Source organism: Populus nigra, chromosome 3 (assembly GCF_951802175.1).
Source record: "Populus nigra chromosome 3, ddPopNigr1.1, whole genome shotgun sequence".
Classification (NCBI taxonomy): domain Eukaryota; kingdom Viridiplantae; phylum Streptophyta; class Magnoliopsida; order Malpighiales; family Salicaceae; genus Populus; species Populus nigra.
In genome coordinates this window covers 22,845,829-22,861,816 of record NC_084854.1, presented here as the reverse complement: position 1 = coordinate 22,861,816, position 15,988 = coordinate 22,845,829, and the positions used below count along the sequence as shown (strand labels likewise).

At 32.3% G+C, this 15,988-nt stretch overlaps 1 protein-coding gene and 1 non-coding gene across 3 annotated transcripts; one reads left to right on the top strand and one right to left on the bottom strand.

Moving 5' to 3' along the window:
* The first annotated feature begins 6,038 nt into the window (after window positions 1-6,038).
* Window positions 6,039-6,110, top strand: TRNAC-GCA (transfer RNA cysteine (anticodon GCA)). The gene has a single exon. It is a non-coding gene; the product is annotated as a tRNA-Cys (tRNA).
* A 2,613-nt stretch (window positions 6,111-8,723) lies between these two features.
* On the bottom strand, window positions 8,724-14,730 carry LOC133689148 (bZIP transcription factor TGA10-like). 2 transcript variants are annotated; one of them, XM_062108923.1, is made up of 12 exons: window positions 14,536-14,730; window positions 14,022-14,371; window positions 13,752-13,852; window positions 13,041-13,114; window positions 12,769-12,903; window positions 12,551-12,622; window positions 12,387-12,446; window positions 12,185-12,262; window positions 12,031-12,094; window positions 11,676-11,947; window positions 10,684-10,923; window positions 8,724-9,056 (listed from the first exon to the last, which is right to left on the bottom strand). In XM_062108923.1, the coding sequence occupies exons 2-12, from the start codon at window positions 14,327-14,329 to the stop codon at window positions 8,907-8,909; spliced, it is 1,554 nt and encodes a 517-aa protein (XP_061964907.1). In that variant the 5' UTR covers window positions 14,330-14,371; window positions 14,536-14,730; the 3' UTR covers window positions 8,724-8,906. The 2 variants fall into 2 exon arrangements, with proteins under 2 accessions (XP_061964907.1, XP_061964905.1); XM_062108921.1 differs by having other exon boundaries at window positions 14,022-14,730.
* Window positions 14,731-15,988: the final 1,258 nt, after the last annotated feature.

Genomic DNA, 15,988 nt, shown 5'->3' with positions numbered 1-15,988 from the left:
CCTGGTGTCTCGTTTTCCTTCTTCATGCTAGGATCCTAATCTCTGTGTTGCTTTCAAGAAAATTATGTAATAAAGCAGTTTTTATTAAGAACCGGTTTAATGTTTTAATAACACAAACATAAAATTGATCAGATTTATTTAACAACCTTTGCATTTGGTTTTTCATTTTCCTCATTCGTTTGGGCAAACACATACCCTAATTAATCATGCTCTGGATGTAGAATGTTTTGTCATAAAGAGCAATCATAGGTTAATTCCTTGAAGTAGTAAAAAGAATAAACAATTTCAATAAAATATTTGACATTAATAAAAGAAAAAAACAATACTATAGGAAAACCAAAAAATTTTCATGTGCAAAAAACTGGAATCTTTGCCATAAATATCAAATCATACAACCATTGATGATCGAAATCCTTTTAAAAAAAAAATGATTAGTGTGAGAGAACTAAGAGTTTTAACTAGAAGACAAGCTCGCGAGGTTTAATGCCTGACTTCAGAGAGAATCTTGCACCCAAGTATGACTTCAAATCCGCGACTCCATCAATGGCCTTCATCAAAGTGGGCATCCACAACTTTTTGATCTTCCTTCCTATCAGATGAGAATATAAATGAACAACAAAAATCAGATTGGGTTTATACTAACCATCAGAGTAGACCAACCATACATACCAACTTACATGCTTCACCACATCGAAAAGCCTCCTTTCTAACATACAACCCAACTTAAATCAGAGTTGTGAGGACATTCCTGACATTATAAATTAAGGGTGAGTATTTTTGGTTTGATTTGGATTTCACTTAAAAAAATAATCAAACCAATTTTTTTCCAAAGAAAATCAAAACCGAAACCAGTTCAAACCAACCAATTTCAGTTCAGTTCGGTTTGGTTTGGTTAATTGAAAGGAAAAACCAGAAAAAAACCGATTTACTGAGTTTGCATGTTATGCTGAGTTTGCATCTCATGTTGCCATGAAACCATAGTTTTGAAACCGACCCGGTCATTGACCCGGTCAAGTGATCAGTTCACAGGTCAGATGGGTTGACCCGGTTAACCCGGGTCAACCCAAAAAAAACTTATAAAAAAAAACATAAACCAAATAAATAGAATCTTGGATGAGTTCTACTAGTTTTAGGGAGAGATTCCTGAATTCTTTAAATGCAAGGAATGGAGGATTCAATAAAAATGAACACATTACTCAGGTACCAATCTTAATTTCTGGAACTTGTGGGTAGAATTTATTTCTAAGCAACCAAATCTTTGCATTTTTGTTGGTGATGCAGGTCAATGAGAAGGCCTTGGAAGGACATTATGAACTTGTGGAAGAAGAGAACCCTCAAGTTTTGTTCTACAAGAATTTGTGGCTCGAGGCTAAAGCAGCTCGTTGTTCCATGAAGTATAAAGCTTCTATTCAGGGTATGAAAACTGAGATGGAAAAGATAAAGATGGCAATAAGATAAAAGATATTGTAATTACCTGAGCTCTCATTTAAGGGCTTTCGATGCAACCTTTTGTTCTTCTTGCCCTCTGCTATGAGGTTGGTGATTTTGGTAGATGAGTTCTTGCGTTGGGAACCCACCTTGCATCCAAATGTAATAAGCATCAAATCAGATGTCCTCAGTCGTCCTCTACTTCTCAACTGGGTTTCAAAGAATTGAGTTAATTAGGTTTGCAAATTGCTTCGTTCTTCTTCACTCTTCGATCTTCAGCGTTTTGGCCTTTTAAAAGGCCAAAACGACGTTGTTTAATGACTGCCAATATAAAAAAAAATTGAACGGGTCTCACCCGGGTTTGACCGGGTCCCTGGTCGACCCGCCGGGTTGACCGAGTTTTGCCGGGCCAATTTCCAAGCGGGTTTTTGCCTCCACCCGGACCGGTCCCAGGCCCAGGTCGGCCCACCGAGCCAGTCCGAGTTTTAAAACTCTGCATGAAACCATCCAATTAGTGTTCTTCGGTGGTGAACATTTGATTATCTCTAAAATCTTAACGTTCATTTCCCTTCAAGCTAACTCTCCTCTTGAAAGTAAAAGAAAGTGCATGAAGACTGCTAGCTAAGATCCAGAGTGCTCATTTCCCTTCAAGCTAGCTCTCCTTCAAGAAGTAAGAGGAAGCGCATGAAGACTGTTGGCTAAGATTCAGAGAAGGATTTTCTAGATTTTAATAGAGAGATGAACAAAAGGGAGTAGGTAGGGGGCAATGGCCGGGTTTGCTAGGGTTAGAAGAAGAAACTAAAATGTAGATGGGTCGAAAGCTATTTATAGGACCACACTACCGTTAATTTTTTTTATTTCTATTTGAATCGGTTCGGTTCAATTCAGTTTATTCAACTTTAACCTTATAAAATCGAAACCAGACCGAACCAAATTGTTTTTTAATTTTTCTAATCAGGTTTTTTTCACGGTTTGATTTTTTCAGTTATTTTTTTTTGTTATCTCAGTTTAATCATTTTTTCTATTTTTTTTGCTCACCCTTACTATAAATGAGGTAACATCTCCTAACTCTTCTATTTCACCTAATTCTATGAAGTACAATTTACCTCATAGGTATAATTAAGGGATATCCCCAAACCGGTACTCACCAGAAACAAAAGGAAGTCCAAATACTCCATTGCAAATTTTATCTCGGCCCATAACATGTTTGATGCAATAAAACTCTTTATGGTAAAAGTATTCTCAGAACAGGTCCCAAAAAATATAAAAAAAGTCATGTTAGATGAACACCGGGAGATGGCTATTTATGATGAAATGAAGGCTCTGCAGGATAACAATATTTGAGAGCTAACTATATTGCCAGCTGAAAAAAAAACAGTTGGATATAAATGGGTGTTTATTGTGAAGTATAAAGTAGATGAGATAGTAGAGTGATACATGACGAGATTGATGGCTAAAGGATATACATAAATATATAGCATAAAATGTTAGGGAACTTTCTCACCAATAGCCAAACTAAACACAATCCGAATACTCTTATCACTAGAAACAAATTTGGATTGGCCTTTACATCAGTTTGGTGTAAAGTATGCATTTCTTCATAGAGATTTAGAGGAGGAAGTTTATATGGATGTTCTCCCTGGTTTTACTGGAAAAAGAGCAGAAAATATGGTGTGCAAAATGATGAAAAGGAATCTCGGAATTACAAAAGTATCTAGCAAGTGAATTTGACATGAATATCTTAGTGGGTTGAAGTAATTTTTAGGAGTTGAAGTATATAAATCAAGATAGGGCATATTCTCATCACAAATGAAGTGTGCATTAGATTTATTAGCTGAGACAGGTATGTTGGACTGCAAATCTGTGCATACACCAATTGTACATAATCATCGTTTAGCAAAACACCCTATTTAAGTTCCTACAAACAAAGAACGATATCAAATATTGATGGGAAAACTCATTTACCTTTCATATACAATCTTGATATCGCATGTGCAGTCAGTCAATTCATGCACAAACCAGGTGAAGTAGACATAGAGGCAACATTGTGAGTGTTTAAATGCTTAAAGTCTTCTATAGAAAAAGGAACTTTCTTCTCAAAGAATGATCACCTTAACATAGTTGGTTATACTGATGAGACTAAGCTAGGAATTTGATTGATAGAAAATCTACTTCATGATACTTTACCTTTATTAGAGGAAACTTGGTGACTTTGAAAAGTAAAATGCAAAAGGTTGTTGCTCTATCTAGTGCTGAAGCAGAATTTAAGGGAATGACTAAAAGATTATGTGAGGTACTATGGATAAAGAGGTTACTTGAGGAGCTGGGATATTCTATGGATACTGAAATTAAGATGTATTGTGACAATAAAGTTGTAATTGCCATAAACAACAACCCAATTCAATATGATCAAACTAAATACGTGAAAGTAGACAGACATTTCATCAAACAAAAACTTGATGAGAAGACTGATTTTCCCTTTTGTTAAATCTAAAGGTTAACTAGATGATATACTCATTAAAATGGTATCAAGTAAAGTATTTCATTTCTGTTTCAAAAAATTATATATACGAGATATCTTTACACCAATTTAACAGGGAGTGTTAACAGAAGTTAATTCAGCGATTAGAAAAATACAGATCTGGAAAACTAGAAATCAGGAATATGTTTAGAAAAGACTATTATGTATTTCTTTTTTTAGAATTTACATCCTTAATAAAACTGTCATTGTACATATATAAATGTATGTTCTATACAATAAAATACAAGATAAAAATTATACAGAAATCACTATCTCTATCAATCTTGATAAGTTCATCTCTATGCAATTTGTTATCCATGACATTGAGAGTGAGGTCATAAAAGATCAACTCATTTGCATAACATAAATTTTAAATAGTAAACATTTCTTATCAAAATAATTTATGCCGTCAACATTTACTCGATGCAATTCTCCTAACGAATAAAAATTCATGAGAAAAAAATAAAAGCACCAGCTTAAACAATAGATCTCAAATATAATCAAATCAGAATTAAAGAAAAAAAATACCTAGAATTCAATAAAAATACAATCAACAAACAAGCAGCATTATAAACAAATATCATCTTATAAAGAGGCTACTCAAATGGTCAGCAATAAAGGTTAGAGGGAAAGATAAAGATTAAAGATTAGAGGGAAAGATAAAGATTGTGAGGCTGGTGACTTGGATTGTGTAATTTTTTCATCTTACAATTATTTTCAACTATATTTTCTTAGCAAATCTAAGTGCTTAAACCAAAAATATTGCTTAAATCAAAAGGATTATCAAGTGAAAAGAAAGAAAAAAAATTGGTGTGTTTTAGCGGTTTTAATGTCTAGATTTTTTTTATGAAGAGAAATAAAATATGGGATAGAAAGAGTTTTAATGGCTAGTTTTTCTTTAAAACAAATTGATGAAAAAGTTGTATTGTTTAATATAAAGATTTTTTAGTTATTAACTGAAATATAATGATAATTTTATAAATAATCTAATATTTTTTATTGATTTTTTCTTGGGGCTCCATAATAAGGATATAAAGTGTTACGAACTTCTAAACTCCAATATATAAATTGTAATTTTTAAAAGAATAAAAGCAAAATGAAAAGAAAAGAAAATTGTGTGAGGTTTTTTTTGTAATTATCTCATAAATTAATTTCAAGGTATTATTTTTAAAAGGGGCAAAAATATGGACTTTTCCATTGCATTTCTTAGATTGGAATTATTGAGTTATTGCACAATTTTTTGCAAATATCTTATTTCACCAAGCTATAAGCTGTAAAACATGTACTAATATTTTTTTTCCCGAATAACCGGGTGGTTAAAAAATAGGATATACAAATAAAATAGCTCTTTTCCAAAGAAAATAGCTCTTTTCCTTTACTAAACCTTACCTTACGTATCTTGATATTTAAATTTAAGAACTTCAAGTGAAAAATGTTCAATGATTTATATAAATATGTTACGAATTAAATTAAAAAAACTTTGATCATAAAAAATATTTATATTACATGAAATTATTTGATATTATTATTAAAATTGATTAAGCTTATCAATCTTAAAATATTTTGACTCAACTCCTTATCTAATTCAAAATTAAAATTAAATTGTGTAAAATTTTTCCTGAGTGACTCAATTAACCTAACATGTGCAAAAATAACCTAAAAATCAGTAAATTAAAAAATATGGTTTGATTTTGAAAACAAATTCAAGATTATATTAAGCTTGAGTGATGTGTTGTGCGCTAAAAATAATGTTCAAAAAAGTTGAATAAGGTTATATACATATCTAAAGATTATGAAATAGAATTATATAAAACACTAAGTATACTTGCATGCATTTAATAAATAATGAAGAAAGTAGTTCTTAACAGTGTTTTTGTTTTGCTTTAAAAGCAAACTATTTTTTTTAAGTGATAACTGCTTTAAAATATTGTTCGTAATCCAAAAGCAGCTGTGTTTTAAAAGCACAGCAATGTCAAACAAAAACAAAAACTAAGTCGCATCGACGCTTGTTATCCAACAAATATGCAATTGTTGAGGGAACTTTAATATAATACTATTAGTACATTACTGAACAGTTTTTCTTCAAATGGGGTCCTTAGCTCAGTGGTAGAGCATTTGACTGCAGATCAAGAGGTCACCGGTTCGAACCCGGTAGGGCCCTCTAAATATTTCTTAATTTTTCATTCTAATAAAGTGGCCCAAGAGCGGGCCCATTTAGGTTAACCGGGCTACATGACATTTTAAACTTAGATGAAGCCCACTAAGATGGCTAGATCCAGCACACAAAACGATTTCAGATGCCGTCAAATTTCTTTTTATCTTTTCAACATTTTATAAACTTCCATAGTTTCAATTAAAAAAAATAAAAGAGAGAAGGAAAAATCTCTTCTTCGGCCTGGAGGAGAAAAGGTCATTGTTTTGTTTCTTTCATGGTCCGTGAACACAAGCAGGACCCAATTTTCCATGATATCCTGTACCACAGCTTTCAAATGAAGCTTTTTAGAAGGTGTTTTGCGTCATAGTTGGATTGTGTTTTTGAAAAAAAATATATTTTTTTAGTTTAAAATTATTTTTTATATTTTTAAATTATTTTAATGTATTAACATCAAAAAATAAATTTTAAAAATATTATCATTTTTATACATTTCAAAACAAAAAATATATATATATTTTTTAAAAAATCTCTATTATTCTTCCAACTACACTCATCATATTATACATAGAACTAATGGGTGTGGGGAAATCACTGTTTCCCCACACCAAAATACACTATGGATTTACAATAGTAATCCATAGTGTATTTCTTTTTTATTTTTATTTTTATTTTATTTTATTTTTTACACATTCCTTTTTTTTCCAACTTTTCTTTTTTTTTCTGAAATTATTTTTGTTAATTTTATTTTTTAAATATTGAGCTGGTTAAAAATTTTGTTTTGAAATTTTTTTCTTTAAAATACTGTGGATTGTTGCGGTGTTTTCCCACATAGTTTTTCTATTTTTTTATATATATTGAGCTGATTGAGAATTTTTTTTGTAATTTGTTTTCTTTAAACATTGTTGATTGTTACAGTGTTTCCCCGCAAGGTTTTTTTTATAATTTTCTCTGAAATTATCTTATTTTATTTTATTTTTTAATATTGAGCTGGTTAAAAATTACAGTTACAATATATGAGGAAAACACTGTAACTTTCCTTGCAAATTATTGTGGATTGCTACAGTGTTTTTTCCCACATGGTTTTTTCCTGTTTTGTTATGTTTTTCCTTAAAATTATCTTTGTCAATTTTATTTTTAAAATATTAAGTTGGTTAAGAATTGCAATTACAAGTAAATACAAGTTTTTCCTCACAAAACACTATGGATTGATACAGTTTTTTTTCACATGATTTTTTTTTAGTTTCTTTTGTGTTTTTTTTTTGTAATATTTTTTTTCAAAATTATCTTTGTCGGTTTTATTTTTTTCAATATTGAGTTAGTTAGAATTGAACTTTATAATAAAGTTTGATCATGTGAAGAAAGCATTGTAGTTTTTCTCACAAAACATTGTGGATTGTTACAGTGTCTCTCTACATGGTTTTTTTTTCTTATGATTTTTTTAAAATTATCTTTGTCAATTTTATTTTTTAATATTGAGCTGGTTGAGAATTACAATTACAAGTCATTACAAATAAGACTAAATCATGTAAGGAAGCATTGTAGTTTTCATCACAAAACACCGTGAATTGCTACAATGTTTCCAACATGATTTTTTTTCTCTTTTTTTTGTGCTTATTTGTTATTTTTTAAAAAATTATCTCTATCGATTTGATTTTTTTAATATTGAGCTCATTAAGAATTTAACTTTGTAATTTTTTTTCTTTAAAACACTATGAATTGTTGTAATGTTTTCTCATATGATTTTTTTATTAATTTTTTTAAAATTATCTTTGTAGATTTCTTTTATATATTGAGTTGGTTAAGAATTATAATTACAATAAAGCTAAATTATATTGGGAAAGTATTGTAGTTTTTTTCACAAAATACTGTGGATTGCTACAGTATTTTTCTAAATGGTTTTTTATTTTATTTTATTGGGGAAAGCACCGTAGTTTTCCTCCCAAAACATTGTCAATTGCTACAATGTTTTTTCTCATAGGGTTTTTTCCTTCTAAAATTATCTTTGTTGGTTTTTTTTTTAATATTAAGTTAGTAGAGAATTTAACTTTGTAATTTTTTTTATTTTTTATTAACAGAAAAGTTGAATAATGTGGTGAAAGCACTGTATATTTCCTTACAAAACACTATAAATTACTATAAATTATTTTATTCAGTCTCTAAATTTCTATTAGCAACATAATTTTTTTTTATTATAAAATAATGACTTCATTGTATTTTTAATTTCTATTACTATCAAATATATTTATTTTATAAACTCGTATAGGGAATTCCATCTCGTACAATGTAAAAGTTGGCTTGTCAGCTTCAAAGTCATGATCTCAGGCCACGGGATAAAACGCAAGCATGCATCAACACCTACCTAGGCCGAATGGACTTTCAAGTTTCAACTTTCAGCACTTTTCTTTCTCTCTGGAACCAAATACTTTTGTCTTTTCTAACACAAATATAAATAAAAAGGCCCTAATGTCCTTGATCATCTTCTAATTCAAACCCCTTTCTAGTTAGCACTAATTATCTTCTTTTCCATCTTCATCAATTCTCCTTCCTGACCATCTATGCATTCATGGTCAAAGATGGCTGCCAAATCATTACTTCAAATAATCTCTCGAAGAAGAAATATTGATCAACTGAGAAATCGAGAGTTCTACCACTTCAATTTTTTTAATCCACTATTTGGTCTATCTATACATCTCTCTGTAGAAGACAAGGAAAGGAAATATAGAAGACATATTTGATAATAAAGGGGGAGTGATACTAAGAGATATAAAAGTGGTGCTAAGGATCTAGGGTTTCTATCATTCATTATTCTCGCCGGGGACGAGCCAACCAGAGGGAGCTGAGAGCTCGAAGACGATGGAAGTACTCGGCAATAGCAAGCAAACTCCTTGCGGCTTGACGGGTTGTGAGTAATTGATGCAGCCGGTGAATTGTTTGGTGCCTCAAATTATCTGCCTGTATGTAAAAAAAACACAAGTTAATTTATATCAAAAGAATAGTTCGCATCAAAGAAATTCCAAATAGAAAAAATAAATAAAAATCCATGCATGTCGTCATTTAGAATATGGTGTGATTAGGCTTGACCATAAAAACAACATTAAAAATTAAATTATCTTCTTAGGTTCTTAACTATACTATATAATTATATCCACTCCTGACTTTGTGATAGTTGGGGTCTTGATTGTCAAACGATCGAGTTATAAGAGGAAAATTTGAGAACGGAAAATGTAGCCTGTGTAACGTGTGTTAGTCTTGGTAAATATTCTTACTGTCACACATGTCTAGAAGCTTGATAATTAAATTTAAAAAAAAATGCAGTCACAATAGAAAGTTTAACCTAGAAATTAATTACAAAGGCATCAATCTCAAACAAATAATCTTTGTATGCTAACTAGTGCCCTCCTCTGATCTGATTATAATGTATTTAGGCCAGAACAGGAAATTCAAACTATTATATATAATTAATTAAGTCAATTGATAGCAATTAATTAAGAAGTGGTCAAACTATTTATTGCTCATATATATATTGTGAACGCCTGTGATGATTATTATGAATTTCTACGTCTTGACTGGAATATAACTTGAATTAGAATCCCAATTGAAACGTGATTGATATTTAATTCTAATCAATCTTTTGTTAATATTCTTCCCTAAGGTGATATTTTTCAAAGAACTGGCCTAGCATTCAAACTTGGGGCCACCTAACCCTAAATCTTCAAAGAAAAGCTGAGAGACCTCGTTTGCTAAGTGAAAACGAGGGTGTAGGGTCTAGAATGGAGTTCATGCTGATGAGCAGCTCAAGTGGAATGGTAATTTCATTGAAGATTTAACGAGTCAACTCAAGGTACACCCACCGAGTGAAGTTATTATGATCAGCTAATCAGGCTGGGTTTTGTTTGAGCAGTCAAAAAGAGAGTTATGAAGAATGGACTTAGGTTGCCTTCAGGTCAAACAGTTACGACCATGACATCATACAAACATGGGCTTATCAGATCACTTATAACATGTCGATATTTATCTCCGTGGGACCACCAGTTCTTGCCACATGTGAGACCTTTGATGCTGGTGATGATCAATTTACCACCATATGATCATGTGTGGTAGCTCAAGCATAGGCTTTTATGTGTGTGTGTGTTTGTAGCGTGGCTGGCCGGACAAACAAACAAATCTTTAATACGTTGATTTGTGCCTACCAATGTACTAAGAATCCTCCTGTATTGTCTGTTGCTTTCATTCAAAAGATTGATGTACGTTCAGATAATCGACATAAAATCATGGCATAACATACACGCATAGAAGCCATGAATATATATGTGTGTGTGTGCAACCACCACCCAACCTCACGAGGGTGAGACATGGAGCAGTTTCATGGTTTGGGGTAGGTTTCCCAACCCAAACAGGACCGGATTCCTTTACCGGACCACACTATATAGGGGCCCGCCAGCAAATTTAACGTTACTCACCGAACAAAAGCTGCATTATAAACTTGACACCACTATATATATATATATATATATATATATATATATATATATAAGCAGCTTAAAGAGAGCTAGAGATGATCATTATCATACGTACGTACCTGTCTAACAAATCCTTCAAGAGTGGAGAGCTTGTTCATTGCTACAGCCATTTGGCCCATATAGTTGGCCATATTAGGAGGATAGCACAATGATTCAGAAGCTATGGTATCTGAAAGAGATTGATTGAGAGCTTCAAGCCCTTGAGAGAGAGCATCTTCATTTTCTTGTGTTGATTGTTGCAAACCACATATTCCCAAGATTTGTTGCTCCGTTAATGGCTCGATTTGACCTACTATTATCTGCATCATTAGCACACAATTAGCAATATAGACAAGAAAAAAAGAATCTAAACAAGAATGGGGTTAACTACTGATTAACGACATGTTACCGTTTTGAGGGCTTTGCTAATTAATTCACTAGAGACCAAAGGAAAAGATGAACATGAAAACAAGACCTATGATTGTATCTGCAAATTAACGAAAAACAAAGATAAAGACAGGGAGTGGATAGCCGTGCAATTGTTTCTCATTCTCTTTTGTGTGAATGAAACCACAAGTTGTAGTAACAAACATGGGTTTTATTAGATTGACACCTAACTCTGCCCATTAGTAGAAACCTTCACGATCTGTTTCGTCATTCATTGATACTCATAATTTCTTTGTGTTTTAGGCTATCCTCTTTGCTACTCCCACCGGCAAAAGTTGTGCACCATGCATTAATTATAACGTCCAATATACCTCGTGCAAAATCTAATAATATCCTCACACATCATTTCACCGTTCTTATTTATGAGCACACACACACACGTGTGTGTGTGTGTGTAAAGCAGATATTTCCTGAAAACCAAAGTACTCTAAAAGTTATAAATTAGATTAAATATTGTTAGTTCTCGACCTACCTTTTTTTTTTGGCAATCTTTTTTGTTAATTTCTTGTCACATGTGATGTTATATATATGCTTTTGCAATGTCTAAGTTCTTGAATAAGAACCCAGAAAAAAGAAAGAAAATTAACCAAATACTTTTAGTTGAAAAGGGTGGGTTGTTCGGTACCTTGATGAGCTCAGATGGGCGGAAACCTCCCATCCACATGAAGCACCGCTCGGCCGGAGTCTTCCACATGCCGGAAACTAGATGGAAGACATCGGTCTTGGCAACCATGATTTTGAGATTCATCATCTCATCATAATGTGCCAAACAGTTGTCAACAAAGAGCCTGAGCTCATTTTCGGGTATATGCTCTTGTACTGCTGCTCGAAGCTCGCACATCAGGCGATGGTGCTCCTCAAGCCATCTTGCATACTCCATATCAAAAAACGCAGCATCTAGAAATCATAAGAGGGAAAAGAGGTCATTACTTTGATGCCCTAAAAAATAAAATGAGTAAAATATATATATAAATAAATACCTGAGTTAATATTGGCAATACCAACAGGAAGGCCTTGTTCTCCACCTCCACATAAGAATATGCCCTAGCAGGAACAGTAGAAAAAACCTTGATACATGCTAAGATAACACTATAAAAAAACAATAAATTAAAGCAGGTTAAGCTTTTAACTCACTTGAGCTCGGGCTCTTTGTAGTTCTTGTTCCAATTGGGTAAGCTTAATCCTACTTGACTCTAGCTGCTGAACATAAGCCTGTAATAATGAACCAAGAAAAGGAAACAAGCCTCACGATTTTATGAGTTGAACGTAATGGTTTGGGAACAATAATAATTGGCAATCAAATCAAATCAAAGACAATAATTTTCAAAGGACGGACTTTTTTTCTTAGCCTGCTTTTCCTTGCTGCCTCTCTATTCTGAGCAAGTCTCCTCAATGTCTGCATAAAAATCGATCGTGACAAACATTCAAAGCTCTTACCTTACACGAAAGTTCAAAAAATGCGAAAATATATGCCATAAAAAGTGAACCAAAAGAAGTCACCTTAGGATCTGGTGTCTTGGGTCCTTCCTGCTCCGAGCTTGATGTTGTTGGACCTTTACGTTTCCCTTCGCGCTGCCATAAAGAACAAAAAAATCAAACTTTTTAAATACAAATTCGAATCACAGAATCTCAGTTATATATGTAGACTCTAATTTTTTTAATTATTTAAATATTATAAATGCTCTATTTTATAAGTACAAGTAGTAGTCCTAATCTACCTTGATGGCTTTAGCTGGTTCACGGCCAGGTGCAGAAACGTTTCTTGTATTGGCCAATTCCATGGACGGTTCTGATGATCTCTTTGAACCACCAGTTTCTGAAGAAACTAATCCAGTAGCACTAGTAGTATTAGCCTACCAAATCCATAACAAACCCATTATAAAAAAATTCAGTACTATAATATATAATAAGGTTTAACTTAACCAGCAAGAAAATAAGTATATATACCACTAAATTAATTAAGTTATTAACGGTTTTGATTTTGTTATACCTTTGATGGCTCTACGTGCATAGGCTGAGATGGGAAAATATTCAAAGTTGGAGGTCTCATTCCTGCACCACTCTCTGCACACACACCCAAATCAACATAAATTCTCTTGAGCATTACTTCTCTTTATAGCTATAAATTTGAGAGAGAGAGAGAGAGAGTAATTAAAGGACCCGAGAGAGAGGGAAGGGATACAAAGCAAGAGAGGTATGAGACATGAGTGTGAAGTATAGGGATCGTCATGCAATTGTAGCTCTACGGTATCAAAACAGAAAAGGAAGGAATCAAAGAGAGAGAAAGGCTGAAATAACCCATACCCTATCCATATCCTTTCCATTACATGGAGAAATGAGTGAGGAATTGATCATGATATTTGCGTAGGGTTGTTATATGTCATGGTCTAAAAACAACAAGCAACAAAAATAAATTCAAAAAGGGATGGGAAAATAATGAGAGAAAACATTTTTTCTTGAAATTTGAAAAAAAAATATCTTTCTTGCAGCTGCAAGGCACAGGATCTGGTCAAAGAAAGTACTATTGGCAGAGAAGCAGATTTGCAATCTGCTGCTGAACATGTTTTCCCTGTGACCCTCAAACAGCCCTTTCCAAAGAGAATCTTCCCAGCAGAAACAGAAAAGTGGAAAGGAGAAAGAATACTGTAAAAAAATGAGAGAGAGAAAGAGAGAGGGAGGGGGGGGGGGGGGGAAGGCTCACGTCTTTGGTCTTGATTAACAGTGGAGGGGTCTTGTCCATCAAGATAGAGAAAAAGGGCTTGATCCAATTCTCCCAAGTCATAAGCTCCAGCGTCTTTGCTCCTGACACCAAAAGTACACATGTAAAAACAAAAGAAAACCACAGAGAAGCAAATGATTAATCTGCAGGGTCAAACCTTCTTAATTATTAATAGTTAGACTTCTAAAAAAGATAATAACAATAGACTCTAAAATGGGTTCTTGATACTTTCTTTAGTACTGTAAAAATTACATGAAGTTCCCAGGGATTGAGGATGATGATGATGACTGCATGATTCCATAAGGAATTTGATGATGATGTTGCTCTTGTAAATGACGAGGATCATGTTGTTGTTGCTGCTGCTGCTGCTGGTTTTGCTGTTGTTGATGATGATTTTGTAGTTGCTGCTGCTGTTCAAATAGATGAGTTGAGTGATTGATGACTTTATTGTTAGTAGCAGTAGTAGCCATGAAAGAACCCTCAAAAAGCTTGCTTTCTAACTGTTGTTGTTCTTCCACTATTCCTCCTCCAAGAGCTCTTGAAAACCCCATAAATGGCATAAAACTACCTTCTTTTTCCTCCTTTAAAGATCATCACCATATCTTTTTAGTTCTCACACATACATACATACAAACAAACAAAGAGAGTTTTGGTAAAGATGAAACTGAAAAGAAAGAAAAAAGAGGAAAGGGATAGAGGTATACTAATAAGATTGAATGAATGAGGGGAGAAAAAATGGAGTTGATTGCAAGGAAACAAGACAGACCTTATTTTCAGCTTTCTTTATCTACAAAACAAAAGGACCGACTTCGTGTGAAAAAAAAAATCTTATAAAATGGTCTTAAAATACCCTGTTCATTTTTTTGTCTCTGTTCAGACACAGAGAGAGAGAATTAAAAACCAGAGAAGACCTGAAGAAAAACCACTTAATTTGGCTTGTTTGGAGAGAACAAGGAAACCGCTTAAGGCATTTCATAGTCCAAGTTTCTTCGTATTCTTAGGACTTGTAATGACAAGAAAGCCCTAAGGAGTTTCCTATTGACATTTTCATGCAACCTTACACGTATAGATAGGTGAGGCGCCAGTGTTTTTTCATGCCCCTGACCCCTTGGCTTTTTTTTTATTATTATTACTGTTTTGAAATATAATTGTGATTGTTTTTAAAAATATTTTTTATATTAAAATATATTAAAATAATGTTTTTTTATTTTTAAAATTAATGTATCAAAACAATTTAAAATATAAAAAAAATTAAATTTTTATAAAACATGGTTTTCCACCGTGTTCTCAATCGGTGGCTTAATCTCTACATGTCCATTAGGTTTTTTTTTCCTTCCTTTTCATTTTCCTTTTTTTCTCTCCAAATTATAGGGTATACAGAGGAAGTGGTGCCATCCCTTTTTAATTTTGTACGAATTGTCAAAAGAACCTAAAAGTAATGGGATCGATACACTCAATAAATTAAATTCACCTCAAGTTAAAAAAAAAGTTTGACAAACAAAAATATTCAATGCAAAAATTGATTTTCTAAGTTCAATTTGATTAGGATATGAAGTATTATTCCATGTAAAGTTGGGTTAAAATTCTAGAAAAAACGTTAATTTTTGCAAGGCCATGTTTATTTTCCTATTAAAAATCTTGAATATTTTCATCGTTTTAATACATTAATTTAAAAATAATTTAAAATCTTGTAGTACTAATAACCAAAAGTTATATATAAAACTTAGCTTGGTTTATGATTCAATTCAAGTTATAACTTGAAAACCAGTTCAAATTAAAATAGTATTATTTTAACATTTTAAAAAAATAATGTTATTTAAAATTTTTTAAAATAAGTTTTGACCAGGTCATAGATTAATTATTTTATTTTTTATTTTAATTTGATCTAAGTCAAGTTCTAAATTTATTGAATACCTAATTCACTTAGCGATTCGGATTTAATAAAACTGTTAATATCAATATGTTCTAACAACCTTTGATCATGGGAGCTTCCTATCTTATTGTATTGGTGAACAAAGAGACTGCATTTGAGTCATAGGTGAACGAAATTAGCCATGTTGAAAATCTCTAGTGGTTTTTTTTTTGGTGCATTGGAATAGACAAAAAAAAGCATTGATATTATGAAATTTATCTCTTTTATTTATTTCAATTAAATCAGAGTGAAAATCTACTTTAATTTCTCAAAATATATCATACAAATAGCATTTGAATAAAAATAT

What these genes read in the sequence shown, in the direction of transcription:
- LOC133689148 (XM_062108921.1), bottom strand. Translation starts at nt 14,329, where the DNA reads ATGCCATTTATGGGGTTTTCAAGAGCTCTTGGAGGAGGAATAGTGGAA. An exon ending in TACAAAGAGCCCGAGCTCAA is followed by an intron (nt 12,095 to 12,184) that starts GTGAGTTAAAAG and finishes TGTTCCTGCTAG; the next exon opens with GGCATATTCTTATGTGGAGG. An exon ending in TATTGCCAATATTAACTCAG is followed by an intron (nt 11,948 to 12,030) that starts GTATTTATTTAT and finishes TATGATTTCTAG; the next exon opens with ATGCTGCGTTTTTTGATATG.